We start from the raw sequence: 22,458 nt of genomic DNA, 5'->3' as shown, positions 1-22,458 counted from the left end.
TGCTCTTGTAAATCGAACCGAGTGCGGTCAGCCGAATAAATGTATAAAATGTCTTCAGTGAACTAAAAATGACTGCTTGGTATGAAATTCCGGAACAGAAACAACAGTATTCTGTAACCCATAAAGTACTAATTATCGCTTCTAAACAATAAAGTTCCGTATTAAATTTTTATTTGTTTCCACGCACATGTGTACACTTCAGGTACACACGGAAATCCCCCGCAACAGTACCGCAGCATTAAATGAATTCGCAATTGCGAATAAGGACAGCCATCAGCTGTAGAATAGGATGAAGACAATGAAAATTTGTGCCGGACCGCAACTCGAACCTGAATTTCCGCTTGTCACAGGCGGCAGTCTCACCATTTGGCTATCCGCGCACGGCTCACAAGCAGACCCAAACTTCCATATGTCGTCAACCATGCGTCTAAGACCTTTACTCGTCCATCCATTATGCATATTTCCGTACTATGAGGCGCATTCAAGTTCTAAGGCCTCCGATTTTTTTTCTAATTAACTACGCAACCGAAATCGATGAAACTAGCGTTACTTCTCGACGTAATCGCTCTGCAGACATACACATTTTTCCCAAAGCTGACGCCATGATTCCATGGAAGCGGCGAAGGCTTCTTTAGGAGTCTGTTTTGACCACTGCAAAATCGCTAAGGCAATAGCAGCACGGCTGGTGAATGTGCGGCCACCGAGAGTGTCTTTCATTGTTGGAAAAAGCCAAAAGTCACTAGGAGCCAGGTCAGGTGAGTAGGGAGCATGAGGAATCACTTCAAAGTTGTTATCACGAAGAAACTGTTGCGTAACGTTAGCTCGATGTGCGGGTGCGTTGTCTTGGTGAAACAGCACACACGCAGCACTTCCCGGACGTTTTTGTTGCAGTGCAGGAAGGAATTTGTTCTTCAAAACATTTTCGTAGGATGCACCTGTTACCGTAGTGCCCTTTGGAACGCAATGGGTGAGGATTCCGCCCTCACTGTCCCAGAACATGGACACCATCATTTTTTCAGCACTGGTGGTTACCCGAAATTTTTTTGGTGGCGGTAAATCTGTGTGCTTCCATTGAGCTGACTGGCGCTTTGTTTCTGGATTGAAAAATGGAATCCACATCTCATCCATTGTCACAACCGACGAAAAGAAAGTCTCATTCATGCTGTCGTTGTGCGTCAACATTGCTTGGCAAAATGCCACATGGGCAGCCGTGTGGTCGTCCGTCAGCATTCGTGGCACCCACCTGGATGAGACTTTTCGCATTTTCAGGTCGTCATGCAGGATTGTGTGCACAGAACCCACAGAAATGACAACTCTGGAGGTGATCTGTTCAACAGTCATTCGGCGATCCCCCAAAACAATTCTCTCCACTTTCTCGATCATGTCGTCAGACCAGCTTGTGCGAGCCTGAGGTTGTTTCGGTTTGTTGTCACACGATGTTCTGCCTTCATTAAACTGTCGCACCCACGAACGCACTTTCGACACATCCATAACTCCATCACCACATGTCTCTTTCAACTGTCGATGAATTTCAATTGGTTTAACACCACCCAAATTCAGAAAACGAATGATTGCACGCTGTTCAAGTAAGGAAAACGTCGCCATTTTCAGTATTTAAAACAGTTCTCATTCTCGCCGCTGGCGGTAAAATTCCATCTGCCGTACGGTGCTGCCATCTCTGGGACGTGTTGACAATGAATGCGGCCTCATTTTAAAACAAAGCGCATGTTTCCATCTCTTTCCAGCCCGGAGAAAAAAAAATCGGAGGCCTTAGAACTTGAATGCACCTCGTAAAAAGTCATTTGCTTCGTATCTGCAAATACGAGGGTCATTTCAAATGAAATACGCACTATTTTTGTAAAAATACATTTTTCATTCTGCAAGTGTGAAAGTTTTACAGTGTGTTGATAGATTCTTCCTGCTTGTTTTTAAACTTACTTCAACCTGTTCCCGTGAGTGGCGCCGTCACATCATGTCTTCAAGATGGCTCCTACACTTGACGTTCGTCAGAAGCAACGTGCTGTCATAAAACTCCTGTGCTGTGAAAACGGGACAGTGGGAAACATCCACAAGAGGTTGAAAAAGGTGTATGGAGATGCTGCTGTCGATCGCAGTACAGTTAGCCGGTGAGCAAGCAGGTTACGTGATGAAAGCGGGCACGGCAATTTTGAGGATTGTCCTCGCAGCGGCAGGCCTCGTACTGCACACACTCCAGACAATGTGCAGAGAGTTAACGAATTGGTGACTGCTGACAGACACATCACAGTGAACGAATTGTCACGCTACGATGGGATAGCGGAAGGAAGTGTTTGCAGAATACTGAAAGCGTTGGCGTTAAAAATGGTTTGTGCCAGGTGGTTTCCCAGGATGTTGACAGTGGCTCACAAAGAAACAAGAAAAACGGTATGCAGCGAACTTTTCGAACGGTACAAGAATGGTGGAGATGAATTTCTTGGAAGAATTGTGACGAGTGATGAAACATGACTCCATCATTTTTCACCAGAGACGAAGAGGCAATCAATGGAGTGGCATGATGCAAATTCATCCAAGAAAAAAAATTCAAAACCACACCTTCTGCCGGAAAAGTTACGGCTACAGTGTTTTTCGATTCCGAAGGACTCTTGCTTGTGGACACCATGCCAAGTGAAACCACCATAAATTCTGATGCATAGTGCCAGTAATGTCAGTGTCGTCGTAACTGCCGTCTGCTTCACGTCTGCTGTGCAGCGAGCTACGTTAATTTAGGTATTAACTGTATTTTTATTACTTGTCACTTCTTCTTAAGTGTATTTTTGCTTTTAGGAAGCTTTAATTGTCGAGTGCTAGTAATAGCGTTATATATATTTCGTGTTTTGTTTTGAATACAGTCAGAGAGAGTCCCTAAAAGTTGATTAATGCTCTACAGTAAATTGATTTCTTTGGATGGATAGGATGTGTGACTGCTGTGTACGGACGCAGGAGGAGCTGGCCACTGTTCGCGAACAGCTGAGCGTGTTGATGGCCGCGGTCAGCCGTCTTCAGGCTGCTGCCTCGGAGTGTAGCGGCAGTGGGGAGTCTGGTGCGTCGCATGGTACGTCCCAGGTGTTACATGCTTCACCCACTGCCCCTGCTGTCGAGACATCTTCACGGATACCCGGCGCGGTTGGGCCACCCTCTCCCCTAGGGGAGTGGCGGGTTCAACGGCGTTCGCGGCGCACGAGGCGGAGGGTCAATGTGGAGGCTGGCTGTGTGGCATCGCCCGCTCTTCCTGTGAGTAGACATGTGGCCGCTCCTTCAGCAAGGTCCGAGCAGACACACGGGAGGAGGAGTTTATTAGTTATTGGGAGCTCCAACGTTAAGCGGGTGATGGAGCCCCTTAGGGAAATAGGGGAAAGGTCGGGGAAGAAGGCCAGTGTTCACTCTGACTGCTTGCCAGGGGGTCTTATCCGAGATGTGGAGGAGGCCCTGCCGGCGGCGATAGAGAGCACTGGGTGCACCCGACTGCAAATTGTTGCTCATGTCGGCACCAATGATTCCTGCCGTCTGGGTTCAGAGGTCATCCTCAGTTCGTACAGGCGGTTGGCGGAATTGGTGAAGGCGGAAAGCCTCGCTCGCGGGGTGGAATCTGAGCTAACTATTTGTAGTATCGTTGCCAGAACCGATCGTGGTCCTCTGGTTTGGAGCCGAGTAGAAGGCTTAAACCAGAGGCTCAGACGATTCTGCGGATATCTGGGGTGCAAATTTCTCGACCTCCGCTATCGGGTGGAGAAATGTAGGGTCCCCCTGAATAGGTCAGGCGTGCACTACACGCCGGAAGCGGCTACAAGGGTAGCGGAGTACGTGTGGAGTGCACATGTGGGTTTTTTAGGTTAGAGAATTCCCTCCCTAGGCCCGACAAGACGCCTCCTGAGACGCGGCAAGGTAGGAGAAGGCAAAATGCAACAGGGAATGACAATATTACTGTGATAATAGTAAACTGCAGGAGCGTCTATAGAAAGGTCCCAGAACTGCTCTCATTAATAAACGGTCACAATGCCCATATAGCACTAGGGACAGAAAGTTGGCTGAAACCAGACGTAATCAGTAATGAAATCCTAAATTCAGATTGGAATGTATACCGCAAAGACAGGCTGGACAGTGAAGGGGGAGGCGTGTTTATAGCGATAAGCAGTGCAATAGTATCGAAGAAAATTGACGGAGACCGAAATGTGAAATAATTTGGGTGAAGGTCACGGTTAAAGCAGGCTCAGACATGGTAATTGGATATCTCTATAGGCCCCCTGGCTCAGCACCTGAAGGATAATTTGGAAAATATTTCGAGTAGATTTCCCCACCATGTTATAGTTCTGGGTGGAGATTTTAATTTGACGGATATAGACTGGGAGACTCAAACGTTCATAACGGGTGGCAGGGACAAAGAATCCAGTGAAATTTTTTTAGGTGCTTTATATGAAAACTACCTTGAGCAGTTCTACAGAGAACCGACTCGTGGCGATAATATATTAGACCTTTTGTGACAAACTGACCCGAAATATTTGAAACAGTTAACGCAGAACAGGGAATCAGCGATCATAAAGCGGTTACTGCATCGATGATTTCAGCCGTAAATAGAAATATTAAAAAAGGCAGGAAGATTTTACTGTTTAGCAAAAGTGACAAAAAGCAGATTACAGAGTACCTGACGGCTCAACACAAAAGTTTTGTCTCATGTGCAGATAGTGTTGAGGATTAGTGGACAAAGTTCAAAACCATCGTACAATATGCGTTAGATGAGTATGTGCCAAGCAAGATCGTAAGAGATGGAAAAGAGCCACCGTGGTACAACAACCGAGTTAGAAAACTGCTGCGGAAGCAAAGGGAACTTCACAGCAAACATAAACATAGCCAAAGCCTTGCAGACAAATAATAATTACGCGAAGCGAAATGTAGTGTGAGGAGCGCTATGCGAGAGGCGTTCAAAGAATTCGAAAGTAAAGTTCTATTTACTGACATGGCAGAAAATACTAAGACATTTTGGTCTTAAGTCAAAGCGGTAGGTGGATCAAAACAAAATGACCAGACACTCTGTGACCAAAATGGTACTGAAACAGAGGATGACAGACTAATGGCCGAAATACTAAATGTCTTTTACCAAAGCTGTTTCACAGAGGAAGACTGAACTGTAGTTCCTTCTCTAGATTGTCGCACAGATGACAAAATGGTAGATATCTAAATAGACGACAGAGGGATAGAAAAACAACTACAATCGCTCAAAAGAGGAAAGGCTGCTGGACCTGATGAGATACCAGTTCGATTTTACACAGAGTACGCGAAGCAACTTGCCCCCCTTCTTGCAGCGGTGTACCGTAGGTCTCTAGAAGAGCGCAGCGTTCGAAAGGATTGGAAAAGGGCACAGGTCATCCCCGTTTTCAAGAAGGGAAGTCGAACAGATGTGCAGAACTATAGACCTATATCTCTAACGTCCATCAGTTGTAGAATTTTGGAACACGCATTATGTTCGAGTATAATGACTTTTTTGGAGACTAGAAATCTACTCTGTAGGAATCAGGATGGGTTTCGTAAAAGACGGTCGTGTGAAACCCAGCTCGCGCTATTCGCCCACGAGACTCAAGAGGGTCATAGACACGGGTTCACAGGTAGGTGCCGTGTTTCTTGACTTCCGCAAGGCGTTCGATACAGTTCTCCACAGTCGTTTAATGAACAAAGTAAGAGCATATGGACTATCAGACCAATTGTGTGATTGGATTGAAGAGATCCTAGATAAAAGAACGCAGCATGTCATTCTCAATGGAGAGAAGTCTTCCGCAGTAACAGTGATTTCAGGTGTGCCGCAGGGGAGTGTCATAGGACCGTTGCTATTCACAATATACATAAATGACCTTGTGGATGACATCGGAAGTTCACTGACGCTTTTTGCAGATGATGCAGTGGTGTATCGAGATGTTGTAACAATGGAAAATTGTACTGAAATGCAGGAGGATCTGCAGCGAATTGACGCATGGTGCAGGGAATGGCAATTGAATCTCAATGTAGACAAGTGTAATGTGTTGCGAATACATAGAAAGATAGATAGCTTATCATTTAGCTACAAAATAGCAGGTCAGAAACTGGAAGCAGTTAATTCCATAAATTATCTGGGAGTACGCATTAGGAGTGATTTAAAATGGAATGATCATATAAAGTTGATCGTCGGTAAAGCAGATGACAAACTGAGATTCATTGGAAGAATCCTAAGGAAATGCAATCCGAAAACAAAGGAAGTAGGTTACAGTACACTTATTCGCCCACTGCTTGAATACTGCTCAGAAGTGTGGGATCCGTACCAGATAGGGTTGATAGAAGAGATAGAGAACATCCATCGGAGAGCAGCGCGCTTCGTTACAGGATCATTTAGTAATCGGGAAAACTTTACGGAGGTCATAGATAAACTCCAGTGGAAGACTCTGCAGGAGAGACGCTCAGTAGCTCGATACGGGCTTTTGCTAAAGTTTCGAGAACATACCTTCACCGAAGAGTCAAGCAGTATATTGCTCCCTCCTACGTATATCTCGCGAAGAGACCATGAGGATAAAATCAGAGAGATTAGAGCCCACACAGAAGCATACCGACAATCCTTCTTTCCACTAACAATACGAGACTGGAATAGAAGCGAGAAACGATAGAGGTACTCAAGGTACCCTCCGCCACACACCGTCAGGTGGCTTGCGGAGTATGGATGTAGATGTATATGTACGTGACGACACTGAAGAAACTTCAAGCTCGACTGAGTCGTGTTCGACCACATCGGCAAAAGCAGGATGTTTTGCCGTTGCACGGCCACATGTCAGTCAAAAAACCATGTAAGAGATCACAAAACTCGGATGGACAACACTGAAACACCCGCCTGACTATCCTGACCTGGCTCCATGTGACTTTTGCAAACTGAAAGACTCTCTTCGGGGAACAAGGTTTAAAGATGATGTCTCCGTTGTGCTCGCTGCCAAACAGTGGCTCCAACCGATTGGTCCTGAATTTTACCGTGCGGGTATACAGGCGTTGGTTCCAAGATGGCGTAAGGCAGATGATAGGAATGTAAATTATGTGGAGAAATGAAAATATTGTTCCTAAAGGATGTATCTACCCTCTGTAAGACTTTCAAACATGTAGAATAAAAGATGGATTAAAAAAAATAGTGTGCATTTCTTTTGGAGTGACTCTCGTAAATACGTGCATGCCTGTCCAAAGGAAATTTTCATCGTAATTAGAATAACATAAGCACTGCAATTTCATATATATCGTACCATTGCATGTCTGTACAGGAGGCAAAAGGAAACGGCGCAGTCCACTGACAAAGTGAGGTAGCCTGCGGTGATCTGTTTTCTGCACTTGAAGAGGGGCAGCGCTACAACAATCCATGCTGGGTTGCTCGAAGTGTAGGGCAACAATACGCCGCCATGTTACATGAAGGAAGGTGGCACAGACAGACGCTCCCACGTGGGTGAAGCAAGTATGAATGACGACGCACTAAGTGCCACAATATTTTGTACAGGTACAGCTGTAGGGAGGCTGTATTAATATTTGTTCTCACTTTATTATTCTGTTTTTAATTCATTATATTTAGTAATAAATGTCAGTATATAGAAGTACTACAAATAAATCTGTCGGAACATAAATATGTCAATATATCTATTTCATAACAGAGGCTGCTTCGCCTAACGAACCTGGAAACTCGTGTGGTTGCAGAGGGGAGTGTCGCCGTGACGTCATGGCTTGCGGATCGGCTGTCGCTTGTGATGACAGTGAGAAAACATGTTACTTAATTTCTGAGCATATCAGTAGCCTGGAAGAAAGGTGCCTCGGAGATAAGGATATACAACATGGGAAGGGAGTGTGTTGTAACTAAAGACTTCTAAGAAAGCCGCGTGGGATTAGCCGAGCGGTCTAGGGCGTTGCAGTCATGCACTGCGCGGCTGGTCCTGGCAGAGGTTCGAGTCCTCCCTCGGTCATAGTTGTGTGTGTTTGTCCTTAGGGTAATATAGGTTAAGTAGTGTGTAAGCTTAGAGACTGACGACCTTAGCGGTTAAGTCCCATATCATTTCACACACATATTTTTTTTTTTTTTACTTCTAAGAAAACATGTAAACATGAGGCGTTACAGCACAATAGTGAAACCAGAATATCTGTATGCAAGCTAATGTGTAACACTGAACTATAATTTACTCTGAAGCGCCAAAGAAACTGGCATAGGCATACGTATTCAAGTACAGAGATAGGTAAACAGGCAGAATACGGTGCTGCGGTCGGCAACGCCTATACAGGGTGTTACAAAAAGGTACGGCCAAACTTTCAGGAAACATTCCTCACACACAAATAAAGGAAAGATGTTATGTGAACATGTGTCCGGAAACGCTTAATTTCCATGTTAGAGCTCATTTTAGTTTCATCAGTATGTACTGTACTTCCTCGATTCACAGCCATGATTTCATGCGGGATACTCTACCTGTGCTGCTACAACATGTGCCTTTACAAGGACGACACAATATGTGGTTCATGCACGATGGAGCTCCTGCACATTTCAGTCGAAGTGTTCGTATACTTCTCAACAACATATTCGGTGACCGATTGATTGGTAGAGGCGGACCAATTCCATGGCCTCCACGCTCTCCGGACCTCAACCCTCCTGACTTTCATTTATAGGGGCACTTGAAAGCTCTTGTCTATGAAACCCCGGTACCAAATGTAGAGACTCTTCATGCTCGTATTGTGGACCGCTGTGATACAATACGCCATTCTCCAGGGCTGCATCAGTGCATCAGGGGTTCCATGCGATGGAGGGTGGATGCATGTATCCTCGCTAACGGAGGACATTTGAATATTTCCTGTAACAAAGTGTTTGAGGTCACGCTGGTACGTTCTGTTGCTGTGTGTTTCCATTCCATGATTAATATGATTTGAAGAGGAGTAATAAAATGAGCTCTAACATGGAAAGTAAGCGTTTCCAGACACATGTCCACATAATATATTTTCTTTCTTTGTGTGTGAAGAATGTTTCCTGAAAGTTTGGCCGTACCTTTTTGTAACACCCTGTATAATACAACAAGTGTCTGGCGCAGTTGCTAGATTGGTTACTGCTGCTACAATGGCAGGTTATCAAGATTTAAGTGACTTTGAACGTGGTGGTATAGTGGTGCACGAGCGATGGGACACAGCATATCCGAGTTAGCGATGAACTGAGGATTTTCCCGTACGGCAATTTCACGTGTGTACCGTGAATATCAGAAATACGGTAAAACATCAAATCCCCGACATCGCTGCGGCCAAGAAAAATTCCGGAAGAACGGTTCCAACGACGACGGAAGAGAATCGTTCAACGTGACAGAAGTGCAACCCTTCTGCAAATTGCTGCAGATTTCAATTTTGGGCCACCAACAAGTGTCAGCATGCGAACCATTTAACGAAACATCATCGATATGGGCTTTCGGAGCTAACGGCCCACTCGTGTACCTCTGATGACTGCACGACACAAAGCTTTGCACTTCGCCTGGACAGTCAACACCGACATTGAACTGTTCATCACTCGAAACATGTGCCTGGTCGGACGAGTCTCGTTTCAAATTGTATTGGGTGGATGGACGTGTACTGGTATGGAGACAACCTCATGCATCCATGGATCCTGCATGTCAGCAGGGGACTGTTCATACTGTTGGAGGCTCTGTAATGGTGTGGGGCGTGTGCAGTTGACTCCTGATACGTCTAAATACGACTCTGACAAGTGACTCGTACGTAAGCATCCTTTCTGATCATCTGCATCCATTCATGTCTACTGTGCATTCCGACGGACTTCGGCTCCAGCAAGACAATGCGACACCCGAAGCGTCCAGAATTGCTACAGAGTGGCTCCAGGAACACTATTAGACACTTACGCTGGCCACCAAACTCCCCAGACATGAGCATCATTGAGGATATCTGGGATGCCTTGCAACGTGCTGTTCAGAAGAGACCTCCACCTCCTCGTACTCTTACGGATTTATCGACAGCCCTGCAGTTTCATGCTGTCAATTTCCTCCAGCACTACTTCAGAGATTAGTCAAGTCCATGCCACGTCGTGTTGCGGCACTTCTGCGTGCTCGCGAGGGCACTAGACGATATTAGGCACGTGTATCACTTTCTTTGGCTCTGCAGTGTAGATAAAATACAAATACTATAAAGGCAATCACTAACAAAATATTAGGTCCACAAAAAACTATGGAGGGTTGGAAAGTACGTACTAATCATGAAATTTATCGAGACACAGGAAAGCTATGAGAAATAGTGAGAAAAAGAAGACTGGTAAATTTTGGACATTTATAACGAATGCAGGACGGTAAATTACCCAAAAAGTTCTTGAAATAATTGTCATAAGAAGTCAACAACAAGTTAGATTCATTTCGCACAAACGAATTTATAAAAATACGACAAAAGCTGAAGAAATAATTGAGAGAGGAATGTATATGGAAGAAGTGCTGAATTAGGAAAGATTACAAAACAGGAGAGCGAAAAGTCTGGTCTGAAGTGGTCAGAAGACAGGAACGGAAAACATAGTGAACAAATGAAAGCACAGTAGAAGAAACATTCCGGTCCGAGATGGTGGAGTTGGCGGTCGCGTGTGCATAAGGTGTGCATGCCTGTGTGTGTGTGTGTGTGTGTGTGTGTGTGTGTGTGTGTGCGTCCTTTACTGATGAAGACTGCGGCCGAGAGCTTTACATAAGTGTGTGTTAATTGTGCCTGTCTGCAACTTGACGTATCTTCTTTGCGTTATGTAGCAATCTATCTTTTCCTACACTGATGATATTCCTACCTGTAGTTCCCATTGCTTGACAGTATATGTGTTAAAACTCAATAGTAACAATGTAGCGTGCCTCTTTTAAGGCAAGTAGGGCTGTGTCTGCTCATCACCGCAGTCATAATACGTTAGTCACCTCACTTTCACAAACAATAAGGTGAATCCATTCCCAGACCGTCAGTACGGATACAGGAACTGCAGCTGCACCCTGAGGCTGCTGAGCGTTGGCCGGAAGTCACGTCATTCGCGTCTGACGTCTGACCGGCGTTGGCATTAGCAATGCAACACGCGCAGCTGCCGACGTGTATCCACTCTAGGTAATTACTGCGGACTGATTCCCGCTACTCTGTTTGCGTCAGACTGGATGCTGCACTCCAGCACTGAACGTAAACACCGGCGGTACTTTACGGCTGCTTGCACAGAGGCATGGAATAAATAAATAACGAATGGCGTCTAGCTAACAGGGTAATTACACCGAAAACATGATTCGCCGGCTGCTGCTCACCACATATATCAGATTGGTTTATAGCGTGACATGCTGCGCGTCTTGTTACAAGATACACTAAAACAGCATTTAATTGTGCTACTGTCTTAAGATCATCTCGATTAGTCCTCGCAGTTTCTCCACTGATACCACTATTGCGTGCTATTTTTTGGTCTATGGGAAATGGATATGCATTCCGTGTAACTATAATGGAAACAAAATACAGGGTTATTACAAATGATTGAAGCGATTTCACGGCTCTACAACATCTTTATTATTTGAGATATTTTCACAATTCTTTGCACACACATACAAAAACTCAAAAAGCTTTTTTAGGCATTCACAAATGTTCGATATGTGCCCCTTTAGTGACTCGGCAGACATCAAGCCGATAATCAAGTTCCTCCCACACTCGGCGCAGCATGTCCCCGTCAATGAGTTCAAAAGCATCGTTGATGCGAGCTCGCAGTTCTGGCACGTTTCTTGGTAGAGGAGGTTTAAACACTGAACCTTTCACATAACCCCACAGAAAGAAATCGCATGGGGTTAAGTCGGGAGAGCGTGGAGGCCATGATATGAATTGCTGATCATGATCTCCACCACGACCGATCCATCGGTTTTCCAATCTCCTGTATAAGAAATGCCGAACATCATGATGGAAGTGCGGTGGAGCACCATCCTGTTGAAAGATGAAGTCGGCGCTGTCGGTCTCCAGTTGTGGCATGAGCCAATTTTCCAGCATGTCCAGATACACGTGTCCTGTAACGTTTTTTTCGCAGAAGAAAAAGGGGCCGTAAACTTTAAACCGTGAGATTGCACAAAACACGTTAACTTTTGGTGAATTGCGAATTTGCTGCACGAATGTGTGAGGATTCTCTACCGCCCAGATTCGCACATTGTGTCTGTTCACTTCACCATTAAGAAAAAAGGTTGCTTCATCACTGAAAACAAGTTTCGCACTGAACGCATCCTCTTCCATGAGCTGTTGCAACCGCGCCGAAAATTCAAAGCGTTTGACTTTGTCATCCGGTGTCAGGGCTTGTAGCAATTGTAAACGGTAAGGCTTCTGCTTTAGCCTTTTCCGTAAGATTTTCCAAACCGTCGGCTGTGGTACGTTTAGCTCCCTGCTTGCTTTATTCGTCGACTTCCGCGGGCTACGCGTGAAACTTGCCCGCACGCGTTCAACCGTTTCTTCGCTCACTGCAGGCCGACCCGTTGATTTCCCCTTACAGAGGCATCCAGAAGCTTTAAACTGTGCATACCATCGCCGAATGGAGTTAGCAGTTGGTGGATCTTTGTTGAACTTCGTCCTGAAGTGTCGTTGCACTGTTATGACTGACTGATGTGAGTGCATTTCAAGCACGACATACGCTTTCTCGGCTCCTGTCGCCATTTTGTCTCACTGCTCTCTCGAGCGCTCTGGCGGCAGAAACCTGAAGTGCGGCTTCAGCCGAACAAAACTTTATGAGTTTTTCTACGTATCTGTAGTGTGTCTTGACCATATGTCAATGAATGGAGCTACAGTGAATTTATGAAATCGCTTCAATCATTTAAAATAGCCCTGTAGTTGTCGTGACTTATGAGGCACGTAACTGCAGAATCCTGAGGGAAATTCCTAACTGCACTTTAATGATGACGAGGCAAGCAGAATAACGAATGGTAATGACGAAGACGATTAGTATTAGCATTCTAACTAAAACAGTTAGTGTCTTCATAAGTTCCAAAACTGGACTGTTGCATCCAATTCGCTATAATTAAACCAAGAGGGCTAAAATTAAAAAAAAAAAACCAAACTTCCATTGCATCTGATGTTTCCTTCTAATTACTTCTGGACATTTTAACCAACAGTTCTCGCTTGTGTTAAGTGCGAACAGCAAACTGAGGGGAAAGATAGGTGAGTAAAATAGTCTTAATTTGTTAGTGAGTTAGTTTCATTAAATTCTTTGATTTCAACGCTTCCATAGATATTGTAGTCTCATCCCTAAATGATTCTACTCCCATCTGTCCGAAAGAGAAGGAAAACACGGTGATTTTGAAAACATTGGCTCGAACCTGGATGTATGCTCAGATGGTCAAACTTGCTCACGCCAAACATGACACTCTGGTTCACAACCTGGTCTGCCATAAATTTTCATTTGTTACGAGGTATTTGGGAGATTTGTACACGGACCATATGAAATCTTTTTTAGAAATTCGTTTGGGTATCTCTTACTGGCACTCACACATTCAAACTCACACATAAATTATTCAAATCTGTGTAAAAGACGCTACTAGCAAACTATGGTAAGCAACAGAATAAGAAAATTATTCATTCATGTAACGCACAATTGTTCAAAAGACTGTCTAATTGAAGCTATTTTAGTGGTTTGCTTTCAAACGTGTAAGGTGCACCTTTTCAAAGTAGGTCACTGGAATGAGTGTTGCGTTTGTTTTGGCGTTGCTAAACGCGAAAGAGATGGCACAAAGGCAGCACCAAAGCTAAACGCCTTGGTTCTATCGACGTACCGTCATCAACAGCGCCGCATGTCCGCCCTCCGCGAGATACTGCTAAGATATTTGGAAATTCATCAAGGAAGTTGTTGCAAAGTCTGGTGACCGGGAATTTCTCGTGAACAACATCCTTACACCTGTGTGTCAACTACAGGCGATGGAAATGTATTGCATCACCAAGTTTCGAACTAGCTACTTCTTGCTTGGCGTGCGCCGCACTAGTGAGCTTCAGAGGCATCTGAGGCGTAAACGAGGAAGATGAGAACACAAAATAATTTTACGAACAGAAACTGCAAATAATAAATCAAGATAATGTGGCGTATCTAAATCGCTTAAACTCTCTTCTCAAACACTTTAAGAAGGAAGCTGTGGTACAATATTCCATAACGCTTACCGACTGTCGAAGCAAAGTCGAAAACTACGTTTAGCAACACACCGTTTGATCTCGCTGCGAAGTCCGAGTGCGTGAATTTTTCTTCATCCTGTATAAGGCATATTTATGACAACAGTACAACATTGCCGATTGCTTGATGTTTCCATTGGTACCATAAAACCCTTTTGAAATTGCATTTTACGATATCTGTACAAAATCCTTATTTCGAATTTTGAAACCAGATTAATTCACCACCCCCTCTTTTGCCACCATGAACTGAGGATCTATAAGAAGTAAAGACCATAATAGAATAGCTGGTCCCAAGGGGTGGCCTACTTATATGGCTACTTCCAAAATTATATCATACACCATATTAATAAAGGGAACACTTGTACAATACTGAAATACTACTAAACGATTCTTTTTAAAAGAAACTTTATTCAGTTGTTGCCGGAGGTGAAAAGATCATGTTTCCCACATACCACTGTGAACCGAACGCATCAGCTGAATTAATCTTCCTAAAATATAAATCATAATATTAAATCATTCGGAAATATTATAGAAATGCCACATTTAAGTGTAGTTTTGAAATCAACATGAAAATGCCTTGAAGGTGAGACACTTTACACATTAGTTTTTAATTCTTTTAAATTTCCAAAAAGTACATTTATTTGTGTTAAAATGACAGATTGGGTGGCCGCTATAAGAGTGAACTCAAGTATGTTGCTAACACATTAACATACATTCAAACAAATTTAGTTTGCAAGGATAAAACTCTTTGGACCTAAATTTAATGTTAATAAAAGTAATGCTAGTCATCAGGCAGCTTACTTCTATAGTTAAGTTCATGTTTACAATTCGACTTCGTGGCCTCACAACCCTTAAATTGGTGACGTGAGGTATTTGGACAAATTGGGAAAAAGTGTGAAAACATGTCAGATCTCATTGTTGCTGTGAGCGTCTCTTGTAAGCTGTCTACGAATTAAATACTGTGCTATAAATAAGAGTTGTTACTTATCAGTATTTATATGGTACGTACAAAGAACTGACCACAAGTGAACTCTCGGACCAGAAACCTGCAATTTGACAGCAGTAATTGAAATTCATCAAAAAACATTGATGGAGTTCACAAGTTGGATTTGTGACACGATTGAATAGGAGCTCAAAATTTATTTCTGCCGAGACCAAGTATAAGGAACTCACGAAGTCAGACACAACATTGTAAAATGGGCATCATATTTAAACAATTGTTATACTACGTATTGACAAAAATTAAAATGGATTGCGGGACAGATGGAAGTGTTACGAATGTCACCTTTTCAGGAAATGAAATTAGATCACTGAAAACGAGGAGTGTAAAGATTTCCTCACCATAAGCACTAACGGAAAAGGACAGGGGCCAAATCTGACTGGACGCCGGGTTAGCAGCCCTTTATCCCGTTTGCGCAGCCTGAATGGGGTGTGACGCGGTCGAGTGGTGGTTTTCATTGATCGCAGCCTGTTGACCCGCACTCTGGAACACTCTTCGTCCCATTGTCGCACGACCTACTGGCTGAGCGGCGGGTTTACAGCGTGTGGGAGAACAGCATATTCACGCACAGTGCGTTTACTTCGAGCACCCTCCGCTACTGCGTCACTCAGTTCAGTTCCCTGAATCGCCCTGAGCGTTGATGCACACTGCAAAATATAAAATGTGAAAGGCAAATTCTGCAACACTGAAGACTACACGGAATCGCAAAAGAAACTGGTATAGGCATTACATATCTCTACAGAGATATATAAACAGGTAGAATGCGGCGATGCGGTCGGCAACTCCTATATAAGACAACAAGTGCCTGGCACAGTTGTTAGATCAGTTACTGCTGCTACAATGGCACAGTTGTTAGATCAGTTACTGCTGCTAGAACTGCAGGTTGTCAAAATTTAAGTGAGTTTGAACGTGGTTTTATGAGCGGCACACGAGCGATGGAACACAGCAACTCAGAGGTAGCGATGAAGTGATGATTTTCCCTTAAGACCATTTCACGAGATTACTGTGAATATCAGAAGTCAGTGCTGGACCATCAACAAGTCCTTAATGGCTCTGAGCACTATAGGACTTAACATCTGAGGTCATCAGTCGCCTAGAACTTAGAACGACGTAAACCTAAAAAACCTACGGACTTCACACACATCCATGCCCGAGGCAGGATTCTAAACTGCGACCGTTGCAGTTGCGCGGTTCCGGACTGAAGCGCCCAGAACCACTCGGCCACAGCGGCCGGCCATCAACTAGTGTCAGGGTGCGAACCATTCAACGAAACATCATCGATATAGGCTTTCCGAGCCGAAGGCTAACTCGTGTACCCTTGATGACACTGCACAAACCTTTACGCCTCGCCTGGGCCAGTGAACACCAACATTGGACTGTTGATGACTGGAAACATGTTGCCTGGTCGGACGAGTCTCGTTTCAAACTGTGTCGAGCTGATAAACGTGTACGGGTATGGATACAAACACATGAATCAATGGACCCTGCATGTCAGCAGAGGACTGTTCAAGCTGGTGGAGGCTCTGTAATAGATGGGGCGTGATATGGGACCCCCGATATGTGTAGATACGACTCTGACAGGTGACACTTACGTAAGCATCCTCTTTGATCACCTGCATACATTCATGTCCATTGTGCACTCCGACGAACTTGGGCAATTCCAGCAGGACAATGCGACACCCTAGACGACCATAATTGCTACAGAGTGGCTCCAGGAAGACTCTTCGGAGCTTAAAACTTCCGCTGCCCACAGAACTCCCCAGACATGGACATTATTGAGCATATCTGGGATGCCGTGCAACGTGCTGTTCAGAAGAGATTTTCACCTCCTCGTACTCTTACGGATTTGTGGACAGTGCTGTAGTATTCAAGGTGTCAATTCCTTCCAGCACTACTCCATACATTAGTCGAGTCCATTCCACGTCGTGGTGCGGCACTTCTGTGTGCTCGCTGGCGGGCAACACGATATTAGCCACGTGTCGGCCGGAGTGGCCGAGCGGTTCTAGGCGCAACAGTCTGGAACCGCGCGACCGCTACGGTCGCAGGTTCGAATCCTGCCTCGGGCGTGGGTGTGTGTGATGTCCTAAGGTTAGTTAGGTTTAAGTAGTTCTAAGTTCTCGGGGACTGATGACCCCAGAAGTTAAGTCCCATAGTGCTCAGAGCCATTTGAACCATTTATTAACCACGTGTACCAGTTTCTTTGGGTCTTCAGTGTAATTGTTGCGTACACAGTAACTGCTTTCACAAGAATTTTCTAGTTTAAAAGATGAAAGGTACTGAGTGACCGAGGCGCGGATTTCTGCAATCAAGGAACTAAACGACTGGTAGGGTGTTCCGCCCGTGAATGTATCACGTCCAAGTTTTGTGCAGCATTCAATAGAGCATACTTTTCCTGCCATAATATTACGTAACTTACTTTCCAAAGCCTCGTTTTTAATAAATGAATGTCGTTTGAGAAGGCTTCAATTGAACACTGTGTGCTGTAGATGAGTAAATTACCTTTAGGTGAAAAGTGTCGATCGGCGATGAAGAAGGGTCCCTGGCGGGTGACGATCTCGTGCACGATGATGGCGAAGCTGTAGACGTCGCCCTTCTGCGTTCCCTCCGGCGGCCGCTGCGGCATCCTCAGCAGCTCCGGCGCCGTCCACAGCTGACCTGTCGCCGCAACAAACACACACGTACACGTACACACCTCGCGTACTGTGCCGGAGTCACACACAGAGCAAAAGATCATTAGCCTCTCCTACATTGCTACTCCTTCCGATACGTACAGGGCGGCTATTAATAGACTTTCGGTACTTGAGCCTGCGTAGACGGAAAACTTTTTACCGTACGAATACCTAACTTTATAGGAATGATGTTCAGACAGTGCGCTGCACGATTATCGATGTTAGCATTGCGTCATGATTTGACGGTAGACGCCGGCACTGGTGGTACGGCGACATACGTTTGAAACAAGAGCATCAGTGTGCAATGCAGTGGGAGAAAATCAACAGGTGTCTGAACGAGGTAAGCAGAGCCTTACTCGAAAGCTGGTTTTTTTTCCAAAACACGAGCAATAGTGCTGATGCTGCTCGCGTGTATCCACGTGTTAAAGGAATAACGAGAATTCCTGCTTCCTTACCGGGGCTGAAGAACGTGATTCGGTAGTTCGAGTGAACTGTCGATTTGCGAATTGCTCCTGCGGCAGGCCCACGGCCAGTTGTGCCACAAATTGGTGAAGAAGCTGCTGGTTCTGTGTCTGGGAATTCTGGACGCAATGTGTGATCTTTAAGCAGTACACGAGCTGTGTCATGACAGCTCAACATTCCATCGTCTGCCTTTCGAAAAGGGCAGCGAGAAATTGTGAAATGGTGTCGTTAGTGCTGATCCTGGCTGTCGTGTATGTGGATGGTCGTCACATTAAGCTACGTTTGTAGCCTCTAACTTAAATATGGTAAGCAGTTAGCAATGTTTCCCTCTCATGTGGAAATTGTGTTTCATCCAATGGTTCATTCGATATTTCTCTTCTACATGACCTTATAAAGTTATCACAAAGTTTCATTGTCCTACGATGACTCGTTTTTCATGGGGTCCTCTCAACTAACGGAAGTTTAATTATAACCACCCTGCTTAGGGCAACGAGAAAATTTGTCTGCCTGATACGGACAAGATATGGTGTTGATATTTATGACATTTGGAATACCTGCTGAAATATGACGAGGTGCTAGCTTTCAAAGGCACACGTACGTTAATGAAAAAGCTCTTCTTATTTCCAAGGACGTCATATCTCTATTCAAAAGTATACTTGAAAAGAAAATTTAAAATAAGTGAGATTTTAATGTCGTTTGTGATGAGTAACACATTAGAAAGGTAGGTAGTGCTGTGTAGTCAAACTCCTAGAAATGCGAGGAAAGCCATTAGATTGCATTATTTAGGAGTAAGGAGTTGTTTCATACTGATCATCCACGATGCTTTCGTCCTTTTTTTTTTTATTTTTCTTAACTGTGACATTCATTGAGATGCATCGATCCAAATATTGTTCATAGTACGAAAAATTATTTCCTTGTCACTAACGAAGTTCATTTACCAACATAAGATCAGTGTTAATGTCTTATGCACCATTAACAGACATAAAATACTTTATTACGATTAGCACCTCAGTCTGAAATGCTGCGTCACAGACTGCTTATGGCACTGCACAGCACACAGATGGGGATGTGAGTCATTAAAGCCGGCGATATGTTAATAAAAACAGTTTGCAATTGAGACGGAAATAAAACTTTTACATTTTCTTTTATAACTAAATGGAGATAGGCTCTTGAGTACCAATAGCTACCAGCCACCTAGACGTTCAAAATTATACACAATCTATGTGCTCCTGAACATGGTTCTTAATGATAAGTAATTAATGGTCAGAAATAGTTAGTTGTTTATTGGTATGAACAATATACACCTTACAACAACACAAGCCCATAGCAAAGCATGTGTTAAAAAGAAGGACAAAATTTTACTGCACTGTCTCAAATATCCCTGTTGTCTCTTGTACAAGCAGACAGCCGGCTAGCAACCAACCAAAAAATTACTCTTCAGTTTCTTCAGAGGCATCATGGAGCATAAGAAAAATTCATGTGCGAGAGACCAGATAATTGCGCCGGTCACTGGACAGTAGCTCTCATTACAATGAAACTACGAGTGTATCTGTTGGTTAAGTGCTAACTAATATTCCTGTCGAAGTGGACTGAGACAGCGTCTTACTGAAAAAACGTCGTTTCCCGGAGAATACGTATAATTGCTACAGTTCCCAACTGCGACAGCTCATCTCGAATGAACACTAGGTAACGCGCTCTATTTAACGAGAATGTGCGAGAAAGGTCACACAATTATCTTAACGGCTCATATATTCAGCTTGCTGTCAAGGGTATTATACAGAAGAAAGGAAGAGAACATTAAGGATCTTTTAAATGACGATGACTTTGGCTTTCGGAAAAGTAAGGACACCAGAGAGGCAGTTCTGACGCTACGACTGAAAATTGAAGTAAGACTTAAGAAAAACCTTCATAGCATGTTTTGATCTTAAAAAAAAAGTGTTCGACAATGTAAAATGGTGCAGAATGTCCGAAATGCTGAGAAAAATATAAGTAAGGTATAGAGAAAGACGGATCATATACAGTATCAGCAAGAAACGAGAGGGGCAGTAAGACGAGAAGATCAATAACGATGTGCAAAGATTAAAAGAGTGTAAGAAAAGGATGTAGTGTTTCATACCCGATTTTCAATCTATACAGCGAAGAAGCAATGACGGGAATAAAAGAAAAGTTTAGCTGTGAGATTAAAATTAAAGGTCAAAATATAATAATATTAATAATACGATTCACTGACAACACTGTTATCTTCAGTGAAAGTGAAGAAGACGTATAGGAGGTGCTGAATAAGTACAGAATATGCATTGAGAGTAAAAATAATGAGAAGTGACGGAAATGAGACTACCGATGTACTTAACATCAAAACTGGGGCCACGACACAGGCGAAATTAAGTAATTCTGCTGTCTTGGAAGCAAAATAAGACATGACGTATGAATCAAAGAGGACGCAAAAAGAGATTAGCTCAGGCTAGAGGACATTCTGGCCAAGAGAAGCCTACAAGTATCAAACATAGACCTGAGTTTGAGGAAGAAACTTCTGAGATTGTACGTTTAGAGTACGGTAATGAATCATAGACCGTGGCGAAGCCGGAAAAATGAGAATCTAAGCATCTAAGGTACGGTGCTACGGATGGATGTTCAAAACTGGGTGGAACGATTAGGTAAGGAATAAGGACAATCGGCGGAAAATGGAACATATGGAAAACTCTGAGAAGAAAAATTGACAGAAAGATGGGAATTGCGTTAATACGGTACTAGGGCGAGTTGTAGAGGGTAAAAAATGATAGGGGAAGACAGGGACTGGAATCATCAATATTGAGATCACTGGTGATGGAGCACAAGCTCGAATGGGAGTAGGATTCCTTTTTAAAGGAATCGTCCCGCCCTTTGCCTTAATCAATTCAAGAAAATCACGAAAAACCTACATCTGGATGGCCGCACTGGAATCTGAACCTCCATCCTCCCGAAAATGTGTCCTTATACCTTATTCAGATCTCTTTCAATAGTAATCGAGAAAAACGCACATGGCGTTTGTGAAATACGGCGCTCAACAAAGTATTCAGACAATCAGCACAATAGCACGCAAAACGTGTATGACCATTGCAATAGCAGTGGTTGAAACGGAAGTTATACTAAAATGTTACATTTAATGTGTCATCACGGAAACGCCGATGATCCGATATCCATAGCACTACGAGGCGTTTGTGGTTTCTGAAACTGATCCTATGGAATGCATGCCACTAGTTCAGTTCGAGGATGACTTTGCCGAACATGCGGATCAACAGCACCTGTAGCGCTTCAGCGTGAACAATGTTGTAAGGTCTGTTATGGATATGTTGACATGTTGCCAAACATCCCATCAAAGGGTCCAACATCCGTCTGTCGTTGCGTGCTTCATTGTTGTATGCACCAGTTTCATATCACTATCACTGCAGTCAGGTGTATATCTAATACGAGGCGAATTATCAGGCTAATGCAAATCCATTTTCCGGAGACCGACCACTCTGGACCGTTAGAGTTCACCTACATGCAAATATTGTGCATATCAGTGGCGAGGTGGCTTTCTCTCACATTTCCACTTGGGTTGGCAGTTATCCAGAGACAGATCTCTAAGCAGAAGAGTTGGTCAGCTGAGAGCACCACTCGCGACCCGAGGGTTCCATGCAAAATTAAATATGCTCATAGACAGTTCATTCACCCCGGGAGTCGATAACCTCAACGACTGTTGGCCTATTGTCGACGTTCAAGATTCTCAAGGATTCTTTTAATTTTAAGTTTGAAGTCGGACAACAATATAAATATTTTTTATGTGGTACAACGAAAAACTAAAAATTTTCTAAATTTCTCTTTACTTGCAGTGCGAAACTTTACTTCTTGCCAAATTTCATATTATTCTTGTCAACAGGAAGTAAGCTATGGCTATTAATTAGTGAGGTCGCGAGTATCAAAATATCCGACCTCAATGGCCTTATCTTTTGTTTCCCCTTACTTTCGAAGCTTAATCAAAGACATTAGAATGTGACATAAGTTTCAACTTGACACGTGTATCCATTCCTAAGGAAACAGCATCTTACCAGACGGTCACACAAAGGAATATATATATATATATATATATATATATATATATATATATATATAGAGAGAGAGAGAGAGAGAGAGAGAGAGAGAGATGACAAA

General features: G+C 43.7%; 1 protein-coding gene across 1 annotated transcript in view; it reads right to left on the bottom strand.

The window, feature by feature from the left end:
• The window catches only part of LOC126481079 (atrial natriuretic peptide receptor 1-like), a 1,220,509-nt gene that overhangs the window by 153,650 nt on the left and 1,044,401 nt on the right, over positions 1-22,458 (bottom strand). Inside the window, exon 13 of the mRNA XM_050104566.1 lies at positions 17,657-17,812. Within this exon, the coding sequence (XP_049960523.1) occupies positions 17,657-17,812 (156 nt within the window). The remainder of the gene's footprint in view (positions 1-17,656; positions 17,813-22,458) is intronic.

This window comes from Schistocerca serialis, chromosome 5 (assembly GCF_023864345.2).
Source record: "Schistocerca serialis cubense isolate TAMUIC-IGC-003099 chromosome 5, iqSchSeri2.2, whole genome shotgun sequence".
Taxonomy (NCBI): Eukaryota; Metazoa; Arthropoda; class Insecta; order Orthoptera; family Acrididae; genus Schistocerca; species Schistocerca serialis.
This window is presented reverse-complemented; position numbering and strand designations above follow the sequence as displayed.